Source organism: Thermothielavioides terrestris, chromosome 1 (assembly GCF_000226115.1).
Source record: "Thermothielavioides terrestris NRRL 8126 chromosome 1, complete sequence".
NCBI lineage: Eukaryota > Fungi > Ascomycota > Sordariomycetes > Sordariales > Chaetomiaceae > Thermothielavioides > Thermothielavioides terrestris.
Window position 1 is genome coordinate 2,054,475 of NC_016457.1, and position 20,068 is coordinate 2,074,542.

General features: G+C 57.8%; 8 protein-coding genes across 8 annotated transcripts; 4 read left to right on the top strand and 4 right to left on the bottom strand.

Annotated features, from left to right (window-relative positions):
• Positions 1-100: 100 nt before the first annotated feature.
• THITE_2107226 (uncharacterized protein) lies at positions 101-1,405 on the bottom strand. The gene has a single exon (XM_003649016.1). It carries the CDS (start codon positions 1,379-1,381, stop codon positions 260-262), a length of 1,122 nt encoding a protein of 373 aa, XP_003649064.1. The 5' UTR covers positions 1,382-1,405; the 3' UTR covers positions 101-259.
• An 874-nt stretch (positions 1,406-2,279) lies between these two features.
• THITE_2107227 (uncharacterized protein) lies at positions 2,280-4,086 on the top strand. Its single transcript, XM_003649017.1, has one exon. The coding sequence runs from the start codon at positions 2,368-2,370 to the stop codon at positions 3,934-3,936; it is 1,569 nt and encodes a 522-aa protein (XP_003649065.1). The 5' UTR covers positions 2,280-2,367; the 3' UTR covers positions 3,937-4,086.
• Positions 4,087-4,825: 739 nt separating this feature from the next.
• On the bottom strand, positions 4,826-6,388 carry THITE_120638 (uncharacterized protein; the record flags this gene model as incomplete). The annotated part of the gene is made up of 7 exons (XM_003649018.1): positions 4,826-4,868; positions 4,948-5,576; positions 5,669-5,819; positions 5,877-5,893; positions 5,949-5,993; positions 6,060-6,128; positions 6,224-6,388. 7 exons carry the CDS (start codon positions 6,386-6,388, stop codon positions 4,826-4,828), a joined length of 1,119 nt encoding a protein of 372 aa, XP_003649066.1.
• An 873-nt stretch (positions 6,389-7,261) lies between these two features.
• THITE_2107232 (INO80 chromatin remodeling complex Ies1-like protein) lies at positions 7,262-9,952 on the top strand. Its single transcript, XM_003649019.1, has 2 exons — positions 7,262-7,848; positions 7,913-9,952. Exons 1-2 carry the CDS (start codon positions 7,350-7,352, stop codon positions 9,586-9,588), a joined length of 2,175 nt encoding a protein of 724 aa, XP_003649067.1. The 5' UTR covers positions 7,262-7,349; the 3' UTR covers positions 9,589-9,952.
• THITE_2107235 (uncharacterized protein) lies at positions 9,832-13,146 on the bottom strand. Its single transcript, XM_003649020.1, has 3 exons — positions 11,533-13,146; positions 11,330-11,486; positions 9,832-11,278 (listed from the first exon to the last, which is right to left on the bottom strand). The coding sequence occupies exons 1-3, from the start codon at positions 13,040-13,042 to the stop codon at positions 10,075-10,077; spliced, it is 2,871 nt and encodes a 956-aa protein (XP_003649068.1). The 5' UTR covers positions 13,043-13,146; the 3' UTR covers positions 9,832-10,074.
• A 2,153-nt stretch (positions 13,147-15,299) lies between these two features.
• Positions 15,300-15,903, top strand: THITE_2107238 (uncharacterized protein). The gene is made up of 3 exons (XM_003649021.1): positions 15,300-15,429; positions 15,529-15,668; positions 15,748-15,903. Exons 1-3 carry the CDS (start codon positions 15,402-15,404, stop codon positions 15,892-15,894), a joined length of 315 nt encoding a protein of 104 aa, XP_003649069.1. The 5' UTR covers positions 15,300-15,401; the 3' UTR covers positions 15,895-15,903.
• Positions 15,904-15,945: 42 nt separating this feature from the next.
• On the top strand, positions 15,946-18,335 carry THITE_2107242 (uncharacterized protein). The gene is made up of 4 exons (XM_003649022.1): positions 15,946-15,984; positions 16,254-16,549; positions 16,616-16,961; positions 17,036-18,335. The coding sequence occupies exons 2-4, from the start codon at positions 16,378-16,380 to the stop codon at positions 18,195-18,197; spliced, it is 1,680 nt and encodes a 559-aa protein (XP_003649070.1). The 5' UTR covers positions 15,946-15,984; positions 16,254-16,377; the 3' UTR covers positions 18,198-18,335.
• Positions 18,336-18,472: 137 nt separating this feature from the next.
• Positions 18,473-19,684, bottom strand: THITE_2038515 (uncharacterized protein; the record flags this gene model as incomplete). Its single annotated transcript, XM_003649023.1, has 3 exons — positions 18,473-18,823; positions 18,890-19,369; positions 19,622-19,684. 3 exons carry the CDS (start codon positions 19,682-19,684, stop codon positions 18,473-18,475), a joined length of 894 nt encoding a protein of 297 aa, XP_003649071.1.
• Positions 19,685-20,068: the final 384 nt, after the last annotated feature.

Below are 20,068 nucleotides of genomic sequence, written 5' to 3' on the forward strand. Positions count from 1 at the left end.
GCTGGAGAAGTTCAGAGATACCCATTGTTTGTACTTCCGTCGAAGGCTTCGTTATCTGCAGCCGGTGATTTCACCACCAAGACCAACAAGTCGTCTTTTAATGAAGATCGAGCACCCTTTCGGTAGCAGGGGATGTCGTAGAAGCTGGTTTTGGAAGCACCCAACAAGAAGGCCCCTACGTTCCGCTGGAGAAAGTACGCATGTAGAGGATCGCCTATCTGCCTGAAAAAGATATCCGGCCCACATATATAAGCCGGACTCAAAAGCAGTACTCCCAGAGCTTCTTCTCGGTAGCCAGCTCATCTCGATAATCCCCCAGCTCTCTGAACGCTTCGTCAACCATCTTCCGCCAATGCCAGTGATGCTTCGTGACGTAGTGGGCCTTCGTGTATTCCCAATACTCGGGATACCATCCAGCGCACTCCCAGTCAACGATGCCCGAGAGCTTTCCGTCCTTGACCATGACGTTGTGCATGTTGATGTCCCCGTGGGTGAAGACAATCTTATGTCCGGCGCGATGGGCAACATCGGGCAAGGCGCCGCATTGCAAGATGCTATTGAAGTCGTCTTCGTTTTTGTAGGGCCCGAAGATAACTCCGCGAGTGTCTGGGCAGTCCACCCCAGCAAGAATCCTGAAATCGTAGCACCCCTCTCCGGCCGCATTGCTTATCTCGTACTCCGGCGCAACCCTCTTGGGGATTGAGCGGATATGCTCCAGCCAACGCCGCAAATCCCGAACGAGCGAGGAGACTTCCTCATCGCTCATGTTGTTGATACGCAACCCCACGTGGCAGCCGGGTACAGCGGAGGTCAAGAGGTAGGATCTCTTGTCGTCGGATACCAGGTCAAGCGGCCGAGGGACGGGTACGTCGGTGTGCCGTCTCACGAGCTCCAGCGCTCGGTACTCGTTTTTCAGCGTACCGTAGTCTTCTAGACTTCTCTTCTTCAGATACAGGCCAAACGGGAGTCGCTGCACGCCCAGACCACAGGTCGGCCCGTAGAGGTAGTTTCCTATCCGAGCAAGGTGAAGATACGTAGCTACCCGAAGCGCAGCTGGTGCCCTAGAGCAAATGAATGCCACGAAGGCAATCCAGAGCTCTATGAGAGGACGGAGGATGGAGAGGGTCAGCCTGGGTGAGGCCGGCGGACGGGCCCTTTTCTCGGTGATTTCTTGGGCGACGAAGGTCCAGCGAAGTGGTTCTGAGAAATGCCCGAGGATTTGGAAGGCTTGCCGAGACGGAACAGCCATACCAGAGGGTGGGTGGTCAGTGAAGGATGCGGTCCGAAGATTGGGGAGCTCGTCGAGGATCCCGGGCGGTGGGTGGCCGCAGGCCCTGTTGATGCAAACCATGTACTGATCTTTTGTAAGCGAAAATGGCATCACTACGACGCAACGGGCTTGAGGGTGAACTTACCTTCCGGTCATCCCTGAATTTAAGCCGAACATATCCCCGTAAGAACGCTTCTGCTGCGGATCTGCGGACTAGCCAAAGGTTCTGATAGCCATCCCCAGTGTCCGCATGTAAGGCCCAGTCTCGCAAGGACGGGGTCAGAAAGGCAGCCAGCATTTCGTGCTGCGACTGGCAGTCCACCATTACTGTTAGCATGAGGGTTGAGTGGATGGAAGCTCGTAACCTACCGGGCTCAGTTGCCTGTTGATACCCGAAAATATGCGGACGACAATGAGCGGATCCAGGAGAGAACCCGGCAAACCGGAAATACCACACTTCGCGCCATCTCTGGCTGTGATGTCAATGATGACTCGTCTGTCGTGCACCCGGTCGACAACATTCGAGGAAACTGAAAACTTGGCTCAGCCAGCGCATGACGATAAAAACAACAGCTGAGCTTACAGGCCGAGATCAGTTCGATCCAGTCGGTAAGGAAAGCAGTCAGGCCTCCGCTACCCGGATCAGCAGAGCATCGCTGCAACAAGTAGCTGGCGGCTCGCTCATTGTCGACAAACTCGTGGACGAAGGCCTCGAGCAGCGGGCCGTGAGGATGTGGAAGATCGGCGTCGCGGATCGCAGCCAGAGCCGAAGCTGCATTCGCCATGCCGCGCGAAGGAGCTCTGATTTCCAAATTCGGATATCTACTGTGTAGGTGGTAGTGCAGTACAGGACATGTTCCGTACATTTATGGTTAGTACCGCGAACCTGCTTGACTGCCCCACCATTGCTTGCTTGGCATTGCTGCAAGGCTGCTCCCGCACCCCACTGTGACCCCACTGTAACCCCCGATATTCCAGCTGGGGATTCCAAAACTTCTGCTCGACTCGGAAAGGACTTCCCATTTACATGCTCAGTCGCGTACAACGGCGCGCACCAGCGATCCGTTGTCTCTTGTTCTCTTGTTGTAGCACCAGCCATGGCGCCGACAACAAGAACCTGCGTTTCACCGTTTCTCGATCCGGGGCCGCGCACGAAGGCCAATTCGCTCGCAATCGTCCAGCTTTCGCGAGACAACCTCCTACCCGTGTACCTGCAAGTCCCCAATGGAGAGCACGATGGCTATGCCGAGGGTGCGGTTGTGAACACTCGCTATGGTTCTTTTCCCCACTCGACCATGTTAGATGTCCCCTGGGGCTCGCAGATTCGAGCCTCGAAGGTAGACACCGGGTCACGAGGTCGCAAGAGGAAGCGCGAGGCAGACGACCAGGCCTGCCGGGAGGCCACGGCCGTGAGCGAGAAGGACGAAGAGCCAAGCGCCGCCGGCGCAGACAGGGACGGCGCCGCGGCCGTCAAGCAAGCTGTCGCCGACTCGAGCGGCTTCGTTCACATCCTGCCCCCGACTCCGGAGCTCTGGACTACCAGCCTGCCACACCGGACTCAAGTCGTTTATACCCCCGACTACAGTTACATCCTGCACAGAATTCGTGCGAGGCCCGGGTCGACTTTGATCGAGGCCGGCGCCGGCAGCGGGAGCTTCACCCATGCAGCAGTGCGAGCCGTGTACAATGGCTATCCGGCCGAAGGGCAGCGCAAGGGCAAGGTGTTCAGCTTCGAGTTCCATGAGCAGCGCTATCAGAAGATGAAGAAAGAACTTTCAGATCATGGCCTGGAAGGGTTGGTGCAGCTGACGCACCGCGACGTTTACAGTGGCGGCTTTCTGGTTGACGGCAAGAGCCCAGAGGCCGACGCCGTCTTCCTCGACCTGCCCGCTCCGTGGGAGGCTCTCCCTCATTTGTCACGACGGAGACCGCAGGACATGGCCGATACCGACGGTGCCGCCGCCGGAAATGGACAGCAGTCATGGGTGTCACCACTGAATCCCAGAAAAAGCGTATACATCTGCACCTTCTCCCCCTGCATCGAGCAAGTCACGCGAACGGTATCGGCTATGCGCCGGTTAGGCTGGGTCGACATTGATATGGTCGAGATTGCGAACAGGAAGCTGCACGCATCGCGCGATCGCGTCGGCCTGAACCTCAATTTTGATCGAGGCGTCAACAACTCGCCCCGCGACGTTGAGGAAGCCCTAGCGAGGCTAGCCGAAATTGAGGCACGCTCTCGCGAGCAAGCAGCGAAGCCAAGAGATGCAGATGCTGATGAGGACATGGACTTGGCCGACGAAGTCGGGGCCCCCGCCAAAGGCAACGAAGCCAGGAATGGCGAGCACGCCCCCTCAACCGAGGAGACATCGACCGCAACGGCCCCGTGGATGGAAGGACGGCTGATCACGCGCGGCGAGCCCGAGATCAAGTCCCACACTTCCTACCTCGTCTTTGCCGTCCTTCCAATGGAATGGACCGAGCAAGACGAGGCCGCCGCTGCGGCCAAGTACCCTGTGGGCAAGGAGCAAAAGGTCATCGGCGCCATAGACAAGGCGGCCAGAAAGCAGGAGCGACGGGAACTGCTCCAGAAACAACAGGGTGGTGCTAGCCGGAAGGCGCGGAGGAAAGAGAGGGACGAAAAGCTGGGCGAGATATCCGGTTAACGGGAGCTCCGCAGCCCATGCCGTTCACTCTGGCCATGGTGTATATCGGGAGGCTTTCTTTGATTGATTTGGTGGGGAAAAATAGATCTCTCCAAGTCTACACTATATACCCAAGAATCGATCCAGCAAAGGATGAGTTCTCGGAGAAGTTTTGAGATAAGGCAAAGCGTGGGAAGAGGTTTTCCGTCGTGATACTAACCCCTTACCAACTCGCGCCTACACGTTGTCCAGCCCAACCTAGGTAGATTAGGGGCGTGCCACCCCTAGCCTGCCATGAATCCACGACTCGATAGCTTGTAATGCTAGCACTCACAGATTTCTTTTCTCACAGGATGTTAAGTTTTTGTTCGTGGGGCTTCTACTGCGTTCTCAAGGAGAGGTTGGAAGCAGGATCATCAGGGCCAGGAGGAACTGGGCGGCCGTACAATGCTATTCCTTTGACCAAGCAGGAGTATTGGCGACTACTGTGGTTACTCTTTTCTTCTCGTTTCGTTTCTTTTGTCTCTTTTATTCTTTCCTTTTTTCGTTCTTTTTTCTTTTCGTTCTTTTTTTATCCCTTTTTTTTTCTTTGTTCTTTTTTTTCTTTATTTTTTTTTTCTTTTTTTCCATTTCCTTTTCTTTTCTTTTTCTTTTCTTTTCCTTCTTTTCTTTTTCCTTTTTTTCTTTCCTTTCTTTCCTTCCTTTTTTTTCTTCCGTTCCTTCTCGAATCACACCGACCGCCACCACCAGGGTACAGTGCTCGCGCTTTCATATGGTGATCACGTATCCAAGTGCGACTCTAATGCATGCTTGATCGTGTCCCGAAGTCTCAGTTCAATATGCCCTCGAAATATCAGTGTGCGGACATGAAGCGCCGCTCGTCACCAGGTTTACCCCGTAAGGCACCGCTTCACTCCTTGCCCTTATACAACTGCGCATAGCTTGCCCTCAGCCTGTCATACAGTTTAGCAAACACAAGACATGAGCCATAACACAGAACAGTAAGCTGTCAAAAACAAAAGCCTAACATACCTCATCTGCAGGTGCTCATCTGCCGTCAGCACCCTCCGTTCCGCATACGGATTCCCCTCCGCCAACCCCCCCTTATACCCCTTAACCCGCTCACTCGGCACAGGCCCCAGCTCTGCGCCCCCAAACGGGTGACAGAAGTAGGCAATCGAATACCGCGGGCCGTCATCCACCTCCCCCTCGACACGCACGCCTATCCCGCCACCGGCTGCACCGCCTTCCTCCCCTTCACCTCCATTGGCACCACCGCTCGAAGCGGCAGCACCAGCAGCAGGCCCGGGAAATACAACCCTGTGCACGGTACTCCGCAGCAACCCGTTCGTCCAGTACGAGAGCAGGTCGCCAATGTTCATCAGGATGGGCGGCGCCGGGTCATGCTCGGTGCCGGGCGGCACGACGGGCACGGGCATCCAAGTGACGCCGTCGCGCGCGAGCACCTCGAGCCCCGGCTGGCCGCGCAGGCGGAAGAGCAGGGTCAGCGAGCCGTAGTCGGAGTGCGCACCCGCGCGGACATCGGCGGCCGTGGTGTCAGAGAGGTCGCTGCGCGGCGGGTACCGCAGGAAACGCAGGATCGTGCCGGACGGTCCGCGGGCGCGCAGGTGGGCGGCGGTGAAGAAATCCGGCGGGGTTACCTACTTGGTGTATATGAGGTTAATGGTCCGTTGAGGGGTGGATGGACGGGAAGGCGGAAAGGGAAAGGGGGAAGGGCGGAGTGGGGACATGCTTCGAGGCCAATGCCGAGCAGGGTGTTGAGCTTGAGCGAGAGGTTGTAGCAGAGGTCGCGGAAGGCGCTGATTTGCGGCTCATCCGCTGCGATGGTGGGTGGGATGGGCTGCTGGGCTTTGCCGTCGACGAACTCGCCAAAGTTGAATGCTCTGATAATGAGTGCCTATGTCAGTCTGGGCCATGAGCATGGGGCAGTGCCCACGCACTCTTTGAAGTCGCCGACCTGCCAGATGGTCAGTCGAAAGTCGCAGCAATTAGAAAGGAGAAGCTGAACTTACACGCTGGTTTGCTGGATCAAGCGTCTCGTAGTTCATGGCGGACCACTACGCGGATACATGTCAGAGAAAGAGCTAGGTAAGCCGTGGTATTCGAATGACGCCTCGACTCACTCCCCGGTTGTTTTGTTGGATTGTGCATGCTTGTTTCTCGCTCAGGGGCGCATCGAAGAGCCTCCTGGACTATAGGTAGCCTGGGTCAGCAGCCTGGAGACGGCTAACTAATGTATCTAAGAGGTACACATGTGATGAGAACAGTCGTCGAGTGCATTACTTACCATCTCAAATGCCGCGTCGATTGCCTCGACGGGTATGTCCTTGCCAGTGTTCCTGATGTAGACAAAGCCGTGCTCAACCGCCGCGTCGACCAACTCCCTGGCCACCTGGGCCTGGTCGCCGTCGCCAGAGACATCGATGACGGGTATCTTCGCGACATGTGCCATCTTCGCAATTGTTTCTCACAGCCAGCCGACTGAGTGCTCTAAGTTGCTGAAGTTAAGAAACGCGAAGCGAATTGCATGGAATGTAGCTTTTCGGTCGTTGCGTGACTGGATATTGAACAGCGCGTCTTCACTGCCTCCAGTTGTGATTTCAGTGTTCCGCCCCTGAAGTCAGATAAGGTAATGAATGTATGTACCACAAGCCTTTGAAATGGAAGGTGCAGAAAGTGCGTCTTCCGTTGGCCAATCCTTATCTCAGTTTATTTTATCTCCTACACATTCCCACCATGCAGACAAAAGACGAGCCAGTAGAGAAACAAAAGAAAGCATCGCCAAATCGTAACCATACTGGTGCTTACCGTGAGGGTCGTGAGGGTACCTAGGTAGGTACTATTTGATTGAACGTTACGATGATGGCATTAACCCTCTGCTCACGCTTGGTGATTATTACGATGGCCCCCGCCAAGCCGCTGGTTTAAGCTTGGCCAGGTGGCCGGGCAGTGGGCCCACTCACGCTGCGCTGCGCTGCGTCACCCGCCGTGCATATCCTGGATCGCCAAACGAGGATTAACTAAATGAGCCTGGCGACAGCTCCTCGGAACGCGATGCCTTCAAGCAGCTGCGGCAGGCATCCGCGCCTCTCTATCACTCATCCCAAAATTCCTCACCCACGAAGCATCCGAATTGTGAGGCTGCCACGCAATCGCTTCATCAATTTGTGGTGGCGACCCCGTTCTTTTTCCCTTTCATCCTCATCCTCTATCTCCAACAGCGTGCGCACTGATTGAACTTAAATCGGTTCCCTTGTCGTGCGCATTCCGCGCATTCCCGTGCATCGCGTTGCCCGAGCGCAGCGCCACGACCTCAAATGCGCATTGGCGTTTTGCGAGACGCCGCTCGCTCATAAAACCGACCAACTGTCCAACGCCCCAGCACCTCAGCCCATCGCATTTTTCTGTTCACCATGGCTGCAACACCGAGTTCGGCGTTGATGTCCGACGTCGAGATGCCTAGTTCGCCCTTCCATGCCGAAAAATCGTTCATGACGGTCCACACTGAGGACGACGTCAGCAGGGCCGGCGTCGTCACGCCCGAGCCTTCTGGGAGGCAGCCTCGTGGGAAGAAGCGCGGTCGAGATGACGGACAAGGGACCAACGGCACTACGATCGGCAAGATTCGGCATCTCAAGAAAGAAGATGGCGAGCCGCTCTGGAGAAAAGACATCCAATACGATTTCCTCAAGGCTATCTTCGACAACGAGGACAAAGTCTTTACCAACAGTTACGAAAAGGACCGGCTGGGCAAGCAGTGCTTCGCCGATCTCTACATCGATACCATGTCCCGGAGCAGCAAGACCAGCAAAGTCCTCCGCGATAAGCTGCTGAGCGATCGCGATGCTGCCAAAGGGATGGCAATGGTCTGCCTCCTCGTCAACATCGGTCGCATGAACACAACGCTGAATTGTACGTCACGGCTGCTGCTGCTGTTCTTTGTATCGAAACGCAATGCTGACCATCGCACAAACAGTCTTCCCGGAGATGCGAGCACAACTGCGCACCTACCACGCCATCCCGTCGCTCCAGGCCCGCCAGGACCCGCACGCATACAAACAGTTGCAAGATGCGCCCAGGTTGAAGTCCATTCTGAAGGGTGGGTGTGACGATCGGCCTGAGCCGGCCAGTCTCGACGAGGTCAAGGCTCTCAACGTGCCACGGACCAACCCGGTCAATCTCCTCTTCCTTATCTGTCATTCGGCAGCCAAGATCGCCGAATTGCATTTCCCTCCTGGCTACGAGTTCTATGATCTCCTGATGAAGACCAACTTCAGCAGCAAGAGCCGCGCACGCGCCTTCCTCTGGCTCATGTGGTTCTACCTTGAGTCCGACTTTACAGAAGAAGGATGCGAGGAGAACCCGTTTGGCCCCGGAGTGGACTACGGTGTCGACGTGGCCAACCAGGGCATCCCCCGCCTGGAATTCCTGACCGAGGAGGAGGAGGAACAGGAAAATGTCGACACCCAAGAGGAGATCGAGTTCGGATACGCCAAGCAGAAAATGCGTGCCAAGATCATCGAGGCCGACCAGCAGTTCATGGCCGAGAGCCAGACAAAGAGGGGTGGCGGCCGAGGACGGGGCTTCCCCGCGGGCGACGAGATTGGACCGACAACAGGAATCCTCCCGCGCATACGACCATCGAAAAACGAGAGCGACCTTGATAGTGTCAGGTCGACCCCGCCACCCCGCGCCTTTGGACGGCAGAGCGGCGTCTTCGGAAGCACTAGCCGCCGCGGACCCCACTCCCTTAAGTACCAGGTCTTCGACGGCTCCTCGCCCGGCGGCGACCGCGCGATCGAGGGCATCGTGCCGCGTAAGCCCCGGCCGCCGACAGCTCACCAGCTCGCCGTCGAACGCAACCGGTCTCAGCGCGTCGAGTACATTCTCGATCGGGGCATGCGCCGCACCCACCACCGCGCTCGCAAGCTGCGCCGCGCCGAAGGGGCCATCATCCGCGCTCTTCCCCGGCTCGCCCAGATGCAGAACCCCTTTGACGACAGTGAAGAGGATGAAGCCGTCGTCCACGGGAACGGCAAGCACTCGTCCTCCGTCGCCAACGGAGATGCCAAGCGCCTGCGCGAGAGGGGCTACGGCGGCCTCGCGCAGCTGAAGGACGAAGCCGACGACTTTGGCGAGCAGGTCAGCTCCTACGCGGCGGCCTTCCGCCGTGCCGAGCGCCGGCTTGCCCGCTGGGAGAGCCACAACGGTCCGCCCCTGGGTGTTATCGCCCCCGTGAAGCGGCCCAGGATGCGCAACGGCACTGGCCGTGGCGATGAAGACGATGGAGAGGGCGACGGTGAGGGCGAAGGCGAAGGCGAGGGCTCGCCGTCGAAGGAGCCGATCGACCCGGCCGAGACGGAAGATGAGACCGAGGTCATGCTCCACGCGCGGCGCCTGCAGAGCAGCCAGCCTGCGCGCAGGGAGACCAACGGCGTGAGGCATGTTGACACAAATGAGGATACGCCCATGGATGATGCGGATGATCTGGATGACGTGGACAGGGAGCTGCTTGGATTAGGAGATGGCGATGGTGACGAGGTTGAAGGTGAAGGTGAGAATGAGGGAGAGGGCGACGGCGAAGGGGAGGATGAGTTGGACGAAGTGGACAAGACGTTGCTCGGTATGGACGGTGACTCGGATTCGGAGTAGATGTGGCTTTCGCGGACGCTTTGACTGGCGTCTTTAGGGCGGAGAGGCGGTGACGGCGCAAGGAGACGATGCGCTATATTTGTTATGTGGTACCTCATATTAGACGGTAGGCATATCACGGTTCGTACTGTATTGCTAAAGATGGGCTCAGGGATTTTATCGGCGGAGGAACGGAGTTGGGAAATGCCATGAGGTCTCGGCATCGGATGGGATTCTGCACTGGTACTCATTTAACTGGCTTCCACGGGTTGCTCAATCGAGGAATAATACACAGCGGGATCTGAGTTTGTTGCCAGTGATGATCTGGATGCATAAGGTACACCGGCTTGTACGGTATCCAATAAACCTCAGGTCAAGGTGACTCGAATGGTGGACACAGCCGCCGCGGCAACGCACTTCAGGGTATTCACACAACTACTCCTCTCAAACCCCAAACCGTCACTACCAACTCTGGGCATAAGCGGACCATAGCATCCAACCCCCCAGTCACTCCCTGGACTGCATCGACGACGGCGGCGGCGCGCCAACTAACCAACCCACTCCCGAGACGAGCGTTCCCATCGCCGCCTCCCGCAGCTGATCCCGCTTGCGCACCCTCTTCGTAGTATCCTCCCCATCACCGCCGCCGCCACCACCGCTTCCAGCCGACGCCGCCGACCCGGCCGCCGACAGCGGCCGCTGGTCCAGGCTGCTCCTGCCGCCGGCATCACCACCACCACCACTACTTCTACCGCCTCCTCCCAACCGGCCAAAGCCAGCCGACCGCTGCAGGCCCGATAGCGCGGACAGGTTCCGCTGCGCAGACAGCACGGTGGCGCGGCTGAGGTCGAACAGCGACATGGGCGCGGCGTCTTCGTCCGCGTCCCTCTGGCGCTGGTGACGCTGCGGCGGCGCAGCCTGGGTCGTTGCCGCTGCTGTCGCGAACGCCGCGCCCGGCACGGTGGCGGTCTTGGCGCTGGCACCGATGCCCGTGGCGCGGATCGCGTCGCCGCGGGCATCCCACTCGTCTTCGCGCAGCGCCTCCTCGCGCAGCGCCGCCTCCAGCTCCTCCTCGGCGCGGCGGAACGCGTTGACGATCTCGTGCAGCGTGGCGGGCGGGGCGATGCGCAGCGCCGTGGCGAGGCACTCGATGCGCTGCTCGAGGTGGCGCACGTCGGCGTTGGCCGAGGCCGTGCCGAGGTGCGTCGGCGGGAGCGTGCGCGCGGTGCGCCGGTACTTGCCTGCTTGCAGGGCGGCGCGCCATGCGAAGTCGTCGCGGGGGGCAACGGTCGTGGAGGAACGCGGAGAGAGGCGGTTGACGACGTAGGAGTAGGCCGTTTCGAAGTCGTCTTCTGCAAGGGCTGCGTTGATGCAGATGGCTGTTATGCGGTGTTCGGTGCTCGCGCGCTCGCTTGTCTCTTGTTCGGCGGTGATGTGGCCCTTCTCGCGGGTGGTGAGCCCGGCTTCTACCATGAGGGCGCCAAGGCGAAGGAGGTCGTGGAGTTGGGTGTAACTCTTGGGGTTCTGCTCGAGGATCTTGGCGATGATGGAGATCGGGTCCGAGTGAACACGCAGTACGACCGGTGTGAAGGGCTCGCCCTGCTTGAGCACGAGGCGGTGGTCGCTCAGGGAATGTGTGGCTTGGAGAAGCGCCTCAATCCGCTTCGCTTGAGAATCCGAGGCACGTACAGTCTTTGGGAACGCCTTGATTCTGATGTCGTGAGCAGAGAGAGGTAGGGAACTGACGGACATGACGACTTACATGTCATCGCACTTCTTAAGTCCGCCGCGGGTGCGATTAGGGTTGGATGCGTTGTCGTAGGCGGCCAACGCTGTGGCGTAGATTGTGTCTTGCAGCAGCTTCTTATCGAGCGGCCGGTCCGGAGCGTCTTCGTAGATTGACCGTGCCAATGGATAGCCTGCAGTGGTCAGCCCTGGCCGTAGGACAACAGCCGGCGGACTCACGGGTGTTGGATAGCAATGCCTTCAAGATCTCGAGCTCTAGGAAGTCCCGCTTGACCTGGCTGAAAACACCCCGAGGAACGGCATCCGTGGACCAGCCGTCTTCTGCTCCCCAGTCCCTCAACCACAGTATCTCGTTCCTTGCCTTGACCCAGAACTTGTCGTCCGTCTTCGGCCCATTGTTGCTTAAGATATGGATAAGTTTTGTTGCTTCGGCCTTTTGCTCTCGCTCATCCTGAAGCAAGGCTAGCTCCCCAGCTCTACGTAGTGTGCACGGACAGCCAACGCGGGTGAGGATGTGTGCACTAAGGGCAAGGGCTTGTAGAAACGCCACCGAGGCGTCTGTTGGTGTGGTTAGTATGTTTGACGGGATGAGAAGATCATTGCGCATGTATGTCGCGGTCTTTGCAGTCATAATCTCGTCTGGGATCTGCTCTGCGAGCGGCGGCAGAACGGCCAGCGCTGAGGCGAGCGTCGAAACAGGCTCTAGACCGCGTAGGTTCGCGACTTTAGCGACGACGCTATATGCTCCCTCCAAGGCTTCCAGTGATGCCTCCGGGATGAGGTAGGCAGACGCCAGTGCCGCCCGCGCGTAGCTCTGCCTTAGCTGATCGATTTGGGGGTCGCCCAGTCCCAATGACGACCAGCCACCAAGGTCGACATCCGTGGGACCATCCCATTGCTGTACCGCGTGGACGGCAACCTTCCAATTCTTTGACGCGTGAGTTATTAGCCAATGGAGGACCTCTTCCCATCCAGGGCACAGGGCGCCGTCCGCAGCCCCTGATAATGACTCTCCTGGGGGTTCGGCGGCATCGTTCCCCTGTTTCCATCTCCGCTCTTCTGATAACCAGGGACCTATCAAACCGCGCAAGTCCCGTCCAACCGAGGGCAGGTCAGCGTCCCACTTGCCGGTCTGCGACAGCAGGAGGCTCACAGCAACACGATCTGGCAGCTGCTGAAACGCGTGAAGTGTGTACGGGATCGGATCGTGGGGATAGTATTCGCAGTTCCGTCTGAGAAGCGGAAGAATCGCCGACACGAGCAGGTTTCGGATGCACGGGGAGTGCTCGAGGAACGGGAGCAGCAAGGCCGGCAGTTCGTCCAGCAGCCCGGCCTCCTCGTCCACCTTGTATGCGCGGTGCAACAGAAACTGAGTGAGCACATCTTCGGCAGCCTCCACGGGCAAATCGGGGAGCGCCAACGGAAGCAGGCGGAGCTTCTTGACCTTCCTTGCCGCTTCGTCTTCCTCGAGATTGGCGACCGACGAGCAATCCACCTCCTGACCTGCCGTGTCCGAAAAGACACCCTGCTCGAGCTGCTGGACGAAATTGACATACTGGGTTGATGGAAGCGTCTCGGGCAGGTATGTCAGGAGGATGCGCAGTAGCAGGTCCTTGCGAAGGATGGTGCTGTGGCGGGCAGCGAGGGTCGCCAAGCTGGCGACGTCGCCATTGACGGCCAGGTGCACGGCCAGCAGCACTAGCTTGGCCGGAGAGAGTAATAGCGACATCTTCACAGCAGGCGCTTGTCGCTAGTTGTGGGCGCGGTTACCGGCGGATCGAGGGGCTGACAGTCGGGCTCATGGCGGGTTGATCTGCTTGCCGTCGGGTGCCGTGCCGAAGTCAAGAGGGAGCTTCAACAAGCGACCTGCTTGCCTCTGTGAACACATTCCCAGCTTGGCATTGCAGGGGTTGGGCCGCCTGCTCAGTGCTTGGTTAGCCTTCAGTGGGTCGTGCCGCGCCAAGCCGGGCCCCACTTCCGCCTCCCGTCTTCGGGGGTTACACGCCCCCAGCGAACCCTCGGCGAATCCTCTGTGCGGGATGAACTTGAGCTTCGCAAATCATGCGCCGTGGACGGATTGTTGGTCTAACTCTTTGGTAATGTGGAAAACAGTCTAGGTACACAAACCAATCTCCAAACTTCCATGTACCACCCTCAACCTGTCCCATCATCTAACCCGACATTGGCGTTTTCACGCCCTCTGCCGCAGTCGTGGACTCCTCCGTACCGCCCGCGGCTCCGGCGCCGGGCCGGACTTCCTGCCCATCTTCACGGCCCGTCCGGGGGAAGGCGACGACAAGCCAGCCACGGTTTGGGAGCGCTTCCGGCGGCCAGGGCCACCGTGCTCCTTGTCGTCTTTGCCGGCTGGGTCGCTGGTGACTGCTGCCGCCGAGTCCGTGAGCTGTTTCGGGGCGCTTTGTTGCCGTTGTATTCGGGCGCAGTTGTTGTTCTCTTGCCCGGTTTGGCCGACCTTGTTCCAATGCGCGCTGTACTTGACGACGCGTGCGCCTGTGCCCGAACTCGAAAGCAGGTCAACATCGACAGAAAGATGACCGAGCTTTGTAACTTCTGACCGCAGGGCTGCCTTGAAAAGCCCTTCCGGCATTGCGAACTGCCCAAGAAGAGGCCAGTGGTGCCCAAAGAGAGGCCAGTGGGCCAACTGATTCTGGCCGAAGTCTTGCTTGGTAGGGAAAGTTAGCTGTCCCTCGTTGGTAACAGTGATGCCCAAGACATCCCCAGCCGCCTCATCAATGTGCTCTTTGATTAGGTGTCTGGCTCCAGCATGTATCTTGTTTTTCATTGCATCCGCTGTCTCACTGTCAAGCCGGGTAATCGTGGGAGCAGGCATGGCAACAGGGAGCCAGCGTCTCTGGTCTGCATCGTAGACCCAAGCACTGTGCTCCTCGTATATTTCACCACTCATAACAGGTGTTTGCATCTCTCCTCAAATAGGTACTTTGTGATCACGGCTCCCGAGTTTACCGTTGTGTTGTAGCTATGTGGCCCAAACTGAGGTAGGACAGATGTTACCAGCAATGGGCAGCCGGGGTGAGACGTATATACCTGGTAGGTTCCATTGTAGGCTGGTGATGGATATTGCTCTTTCGTATGTCACGCCAACCTCGATTCCGTTCTCATTGTTCTCTTTTCCGTTCAACTTCCAGAAAAAGTCGGATAAAGAGTCGGCAAGTCTCACTTACCCCACGGAGTAATCCGTATTCTCCTAGGTTCCTTTCACCGCGAAACGAAACAAGCCCCGCTCCACGGTTATATTTTGCAAAGCCCTCAAAGGAACCTACGGGTTCTTTGAGGTGCCAGAGGCCAGGAGGCATTTGGAGTTTCTAATGTGTAATTCGGGCTGATTGTCTGTTAAGCCACATGATCCTGTAGCCTCGCAGCCTGTCAAACAGACGATGCTTTGCTCTACCCAAAGCGCGACCTTCAAGAATAACGTGGAGAAGATGAGTGTGATTCGTGACCAAAGCGCGAGAACAGATGCAGTGGACCTTGCCTCAGCCCCTGTGACCTGGAAACCGAGTCATCATCATAGCAAACAGGTGCAGCCGAGGTGAGCCCCAACCACCTGGGGTTGACGGCGGAATGTCAATGCCAACCACCCAGTTCTGCGGATCGCTCCCAGAACTCCTCACCCACGTAGGCGGTATGCGCGTGGCCTGCCAAAGCATGTATTTTCCTGATGGCTCTTCACGCGATACCGTAATCGGTCATGTTCAGTCAAAAACAACAAAGTCCTGCGAGGTAAAGTGGCTTCTTGTCGCTCTGAACTGATTCTCTCACTGATTGTCAACAAGCAATTTGCTTTCAGTTCCTGAAGAACGAGCAAGCGGTGTAGTCAATGGCGTTGCCCGGTGCGTTAAAGAAGGCGGTTGATGAAAGAGTGGGCCATCGCGACCACAGACTAAATATGTGGCGTATGTGGCTTGAGTTGGGCCGCCTGTGGCGATTGGATGTTCTTGAGCTACACAGTTGGCCCGTGCACACAACTTCGCGTGAGCCGACGACATCGCGAACACTTGCCGGAACGCATTGCCTGCCACATTGAACTTCAAGCTCAACCACAGCCCAACATGGCGTCTGGCTACGGCTTGAATGGAGGTGAGCCTAGTTTTGCGACCCAATGGCCCAATGCAGCCCACTAGTTGGCACCAACCTGCATCGTCTTGCTGACCCGGCTCGGCTCCGAACCTGGCACAGGCCCGTCCCGCTGCTTCCCCTTCTGGCAGGAGCTGCTCTCATGCTACGTGGTCAACAGCTCCGACGATGACGACTCCGGCAAGAAGAAGTGCGTCCCAGCCATGGAGGATTACTACGAATGCCTGCATCACCGGAAGGAGGTGCGTTGCCGACACCAAAAGCCCCCGTCGCAATTCACTCGGACGAATGACGGGCTGACCCCAATTGATCGTTCTACAGGCTGCGAGGGTGAAGGTGCTTCAGGCTGCGTATAGACAGGCCGAGGCCAAGAAGCTGCAAGAAAACCCTCCAACCGCCGGCCAAATACGGAACCTCGGCCTGTTAGACAAGGAGGACGACACAAAGAAGGTGCTGGGAACGAGCTGAGGGCGACGCTGGTGGCATTACGGGTGGGTGTGGGTGTGTATCTTGCTAGTGCTTGGTTGCGTTCTTGACGTGCCAGTGCGGGTCAGGGAAGTAAGTGGTGGTCGGGTTGCCGGCGTGCTATAGCCGCATGTTTCACTCCAGCCATCAAGTGCTTTGCGAGGCGCGGTCCAGGTAGCCGCACAGGTGCAAGGAATCCAGGTCATTTGCGCATAAAGCGGCCCTGATTTTCAAAGACCACCATCAGCCATCCGGCTGCAGAAAACCGGAAAGCTCAACTGGCGCCCGAGGCGGCCAGTGCTTTCCCAATCCGCTCAACACCACTTCCCGTCGTTTCCCTCAGCACGATTGACGCATTTCAGTGAAACCTCAGTCTTCCTCTGGTGGGAACTCGAGGAACTCGACCGGTTCTTTCTCACTACCTTCCTAATGCTGTTGGTGTTTTCTGGCCGTTTCCGGCTTGCCACTTGTCGAGATTGACTCACAATGCCCTGCCTCCGAGGCATCGAGGTCTTCCTGACCACAAAACCCGACGACGAGCGGATCCCGGAATACCCGCATCATGATGGCGCATATGCCAGAATTCTCGAGAATACTCGGGGTAGTCCCAACCGCAGAACCGGCCCGACTGTTTCGGTTTACATACCCTCTATTCCTGGTCCGTCCATCCACGCCGAGGCACACTCATCAGATATATGATCATGACGTGAACTGACGGCGTCAGCTACTCCGTTTGCCGTCAACTACAATGTCAACAATGCGCCGCTTGCCCCTTGCAAGTACATCTTCTTCCGCCTCTACATGAATGGCCGGCCCATTGCGGCCTGGGGCATAGACCCGAAGGCCCGCCCCAGTGGCAAGGTCGTCAAGTCGCTGTGGGCACCATGTGCGTTATACGATGACCAAGTTGGATTTGAGGGACGCAACTTTGTGTTCCTGCCTGGACAGGAGCACAAGTCCGTGGCCGAAGACGGCGGTCTCATCGAGATACAGGTCTTCCGCGCAAAGGAGAGGAGGGCTCGAGCACCGAGAGTGGAAGAGTTTCGATTTCAGGATAACTATGGGATTGCGTGAGTACTTGGCGCTAATTGCCCGTTCCCTTCTTCCGTCCCTGCCCGACCGCTATCTGACCTAGACTCTCCAGTGCCCCTAGCATTGGCCTTCTAGATCAACCACAAGATGCGTGCTTCTACGACTGGCACCTCTTGGACGCGAAGGACGCGCCATTTGCGTCTTTTAGGCTTCACTATCGTTCGTTGAAGAACCTTCAGGAGCTGAACCTCATCCCGGCAACCGAACTTGAGCTTCTCTGTTCTCTCTCGCCGAAGGCGCTCAGAAGTATCGCCGAAGCAAACCATAGCTCAAAGGGATCAGACAACGGATCAGAACCTCCGTCATACCGATCAAGGACCTCGGACGAGGCGGTGTTTCACGATTGTGGCGAGAACCTTGCTGCCGGAGAACAAGGCCGCGACGGCGCAACACAGTACTCTCTCAAGACTCCGCCGGAGCTTTTTCCAGCAGTGCCAGCCAGCTTCCGAGTCCCTCAGCCAAGTAAGGCGCTGAGAGACGCATCTGGCGAGTCATATTTGCAACGTCCCCTGCCAGAGCTCCCAGTAGAAGAGCCTCGGAGGTTCTCAAGACCATCTTCTGTGGGGTCTGCTGGATCTGCCACCTTCTCGATAACCCCTTCGCTTCTCCAGGAAGTTGAAGAAGGACGTCTATATTCTGGCGACGTTGAAGTCGGTATCGCACGACTGGTTCAGCTCCCACCGTCCAACTCGACCCTCAGCACCAATCCTGATGACGAGCCGCATCCTGCGGACTACTCGATTTCGGACTACGACGCATCTTCGAATTCCGCGACTGACTCTTTCTCCGATGCGAAACTTTCTCCTGGCCGTTATTTGCCTACAACTGGCAGCGTTCTAGAACGAGGCATCGCCCTTTTTAGCTCGCCCAAGAAGACAACGTCGCCCGAGGCATCGATTTCCAGGCAGTCTTCGCCGTGCGATTTCTATTCGAAGCAAGATCTTTTTCCATTGGAGCGGATGACCCTCAGCGAGTCGGAATGGATTAACCGCAGTCCTTCGCCGGCTCGGATGCGGGCGGCTACCCTTGCTGCTCGCCGTGACGATAGTCCCGGGACAGACCGCGGAGGCGGTGGGTCGCTGTTCGCGAGGCTTCGCAAGAAGAGCTTCAAGGGGTCGCCCCGTAAGTTGTTGGGCGAAGTGCTCGGTCACGATGTGCCCAAGTCAGGTGAGCGTGGCAATGCTGTTCAGCGGGGCATGGGAGACCGGAACTGAAGCGGCCGCGGCTGCGGCCGGCAGTGTCGCTGGTCTAATTTGACAGTGCATACACTCAATGCTCTGGCCGTGATGAACGGGTTGAGGCTAGGCTGATCCTGCCTCAATGGATGTGGCACGTTTATCAGGGTGCTTAAGGAAGCTATCATAGCCGTGTGTTAGTATCTGCCCAAGGCGGAGGGGGAGGCTGAGGATTGGGGTGGGCAGACGGCATGTTGCAATGTTGAGAGGCTAGTTCAGCAGAACATACATTCTACGAATCTCGCCGAGGGGTTTTACCACCACTTCTCGAACAAGACCCTCTTCTGCTGCATACCGAGCCCTGCAGGGGACACCAGGGCCTCCACAAACTGATCCGTCATGAGCGGTACTCCGCATATGTACACTACTGCGGCTTCCTTATCCTCCCCAACGGCCTGTTCCACATCGCTAACAGACATCCTCCTTCTCAAAAACGGCACCTTAGCCCCGTTATTGCACCTTACCACATCCTTTTCCCCTCTCGTGTTCCCGTCCTGGACACTGGATGGCGCCGTCCCGCCCGTCAGGAATAACCTCAACCCTCCTTTCACGCTGCCGCTTTCAAACAACCCCACGATCCGCTCAAGGAAAAGTATCTCGCTTGCCTCCACTCTTCTTTCACCATCATCATCACCACCACCACCACCAACCCTACTGTCATTTCGCAGCACGTGACGGGGATCCCTCACGCTATACAGCACCCGCACTTCCAAACCCGCCCAGCGATCCCGCTGCTCGCCAATGAAGCTGAGCATGCTCATGAGCGGGTTGATGCCCATCCCGCCGGCGACGAACACCGCCTTGCGCAGCGGCGGGGGAGCGAGGGCCGCTGCGGGCGGCGGGAACACGAAGCTGCCGCCGATGCGGACTCGCACCTCGTTGCGGAGCAGCTCGGCGGCCGGCTGGAAGAGGTAGGCTGCGGGTGGGTTGGTGGGGGAGGATTGGATTGCTAGCTCGAGGTAAGCTGGAGAAGGGGATGCTGCGGTGGTGGGCTCTGGCTGGGCTTCGTCATCTGGGCTGTGTCGGTGGGTGGCCGCTGGCGGCCGCCGGGCGACGGCTAAGGAGGGGGAGGAGGTGATGGTGAAGCCGCCTGGTTTCTTGATGCCAGTGTGCGGGGGTGGGTAGAGATCGACCCATTGCCCCGGGAGGAACTGAGCGTTGGAAATGAGTTATCTAGGTGAAAATAGATAGAGGACATAGTTATGGTGATGGAGCAGGGAGGGATGGAGGAGGCGGAGACGGAGGCGGCTCACTTTGATGGTGTGGTGAGGAGGGATCTCCAGGCGGAAAAGGCGGATGGTTGGGGAGACTACAGTGATGTCTGAAATCGTGAGGGTGTGGAGGGACTGGAGAGCTGAGTTAGGCTGGTCTCCTCGCCGGGGAATATGGAACCGGAGGGCCACGCCTACCTCATCACGGGGCTCATTTGCCGTCCGTTCAATATGGCTCTGTTTCTGCTTGCTCATATTGGAAGGAGGAGTGAAGAAGCGGCAACAAGCCGGTTGGGGACGGGGCCGGGCTCTTTTACAAGATGGTACACGATGTCGCTCTGAAAGGATGCACCGGACGGATCCGATGCCCTGACAACAAAGTTACGTGACTTCCGGTAATTTTATCCGCCCATGCGGAGGCCTTGGCCTGGTTTGGCCCGATCGGTTGGCGGCTCCGTGCCGAGCCTGCAGCAGCCCGGCCCCGGTTGATCGCCCCACACAGAGGGGAATGATCCGGCGGGATGACGGTCGATGTTACTCCGTATCTGTCCAGCTAGCGATGGCCTTGCATTACTGATAAGAGAGTTAGCGTACGGGTGGCCGATGGGATCTCGATCCAGTATGATAAAAGCACATGCA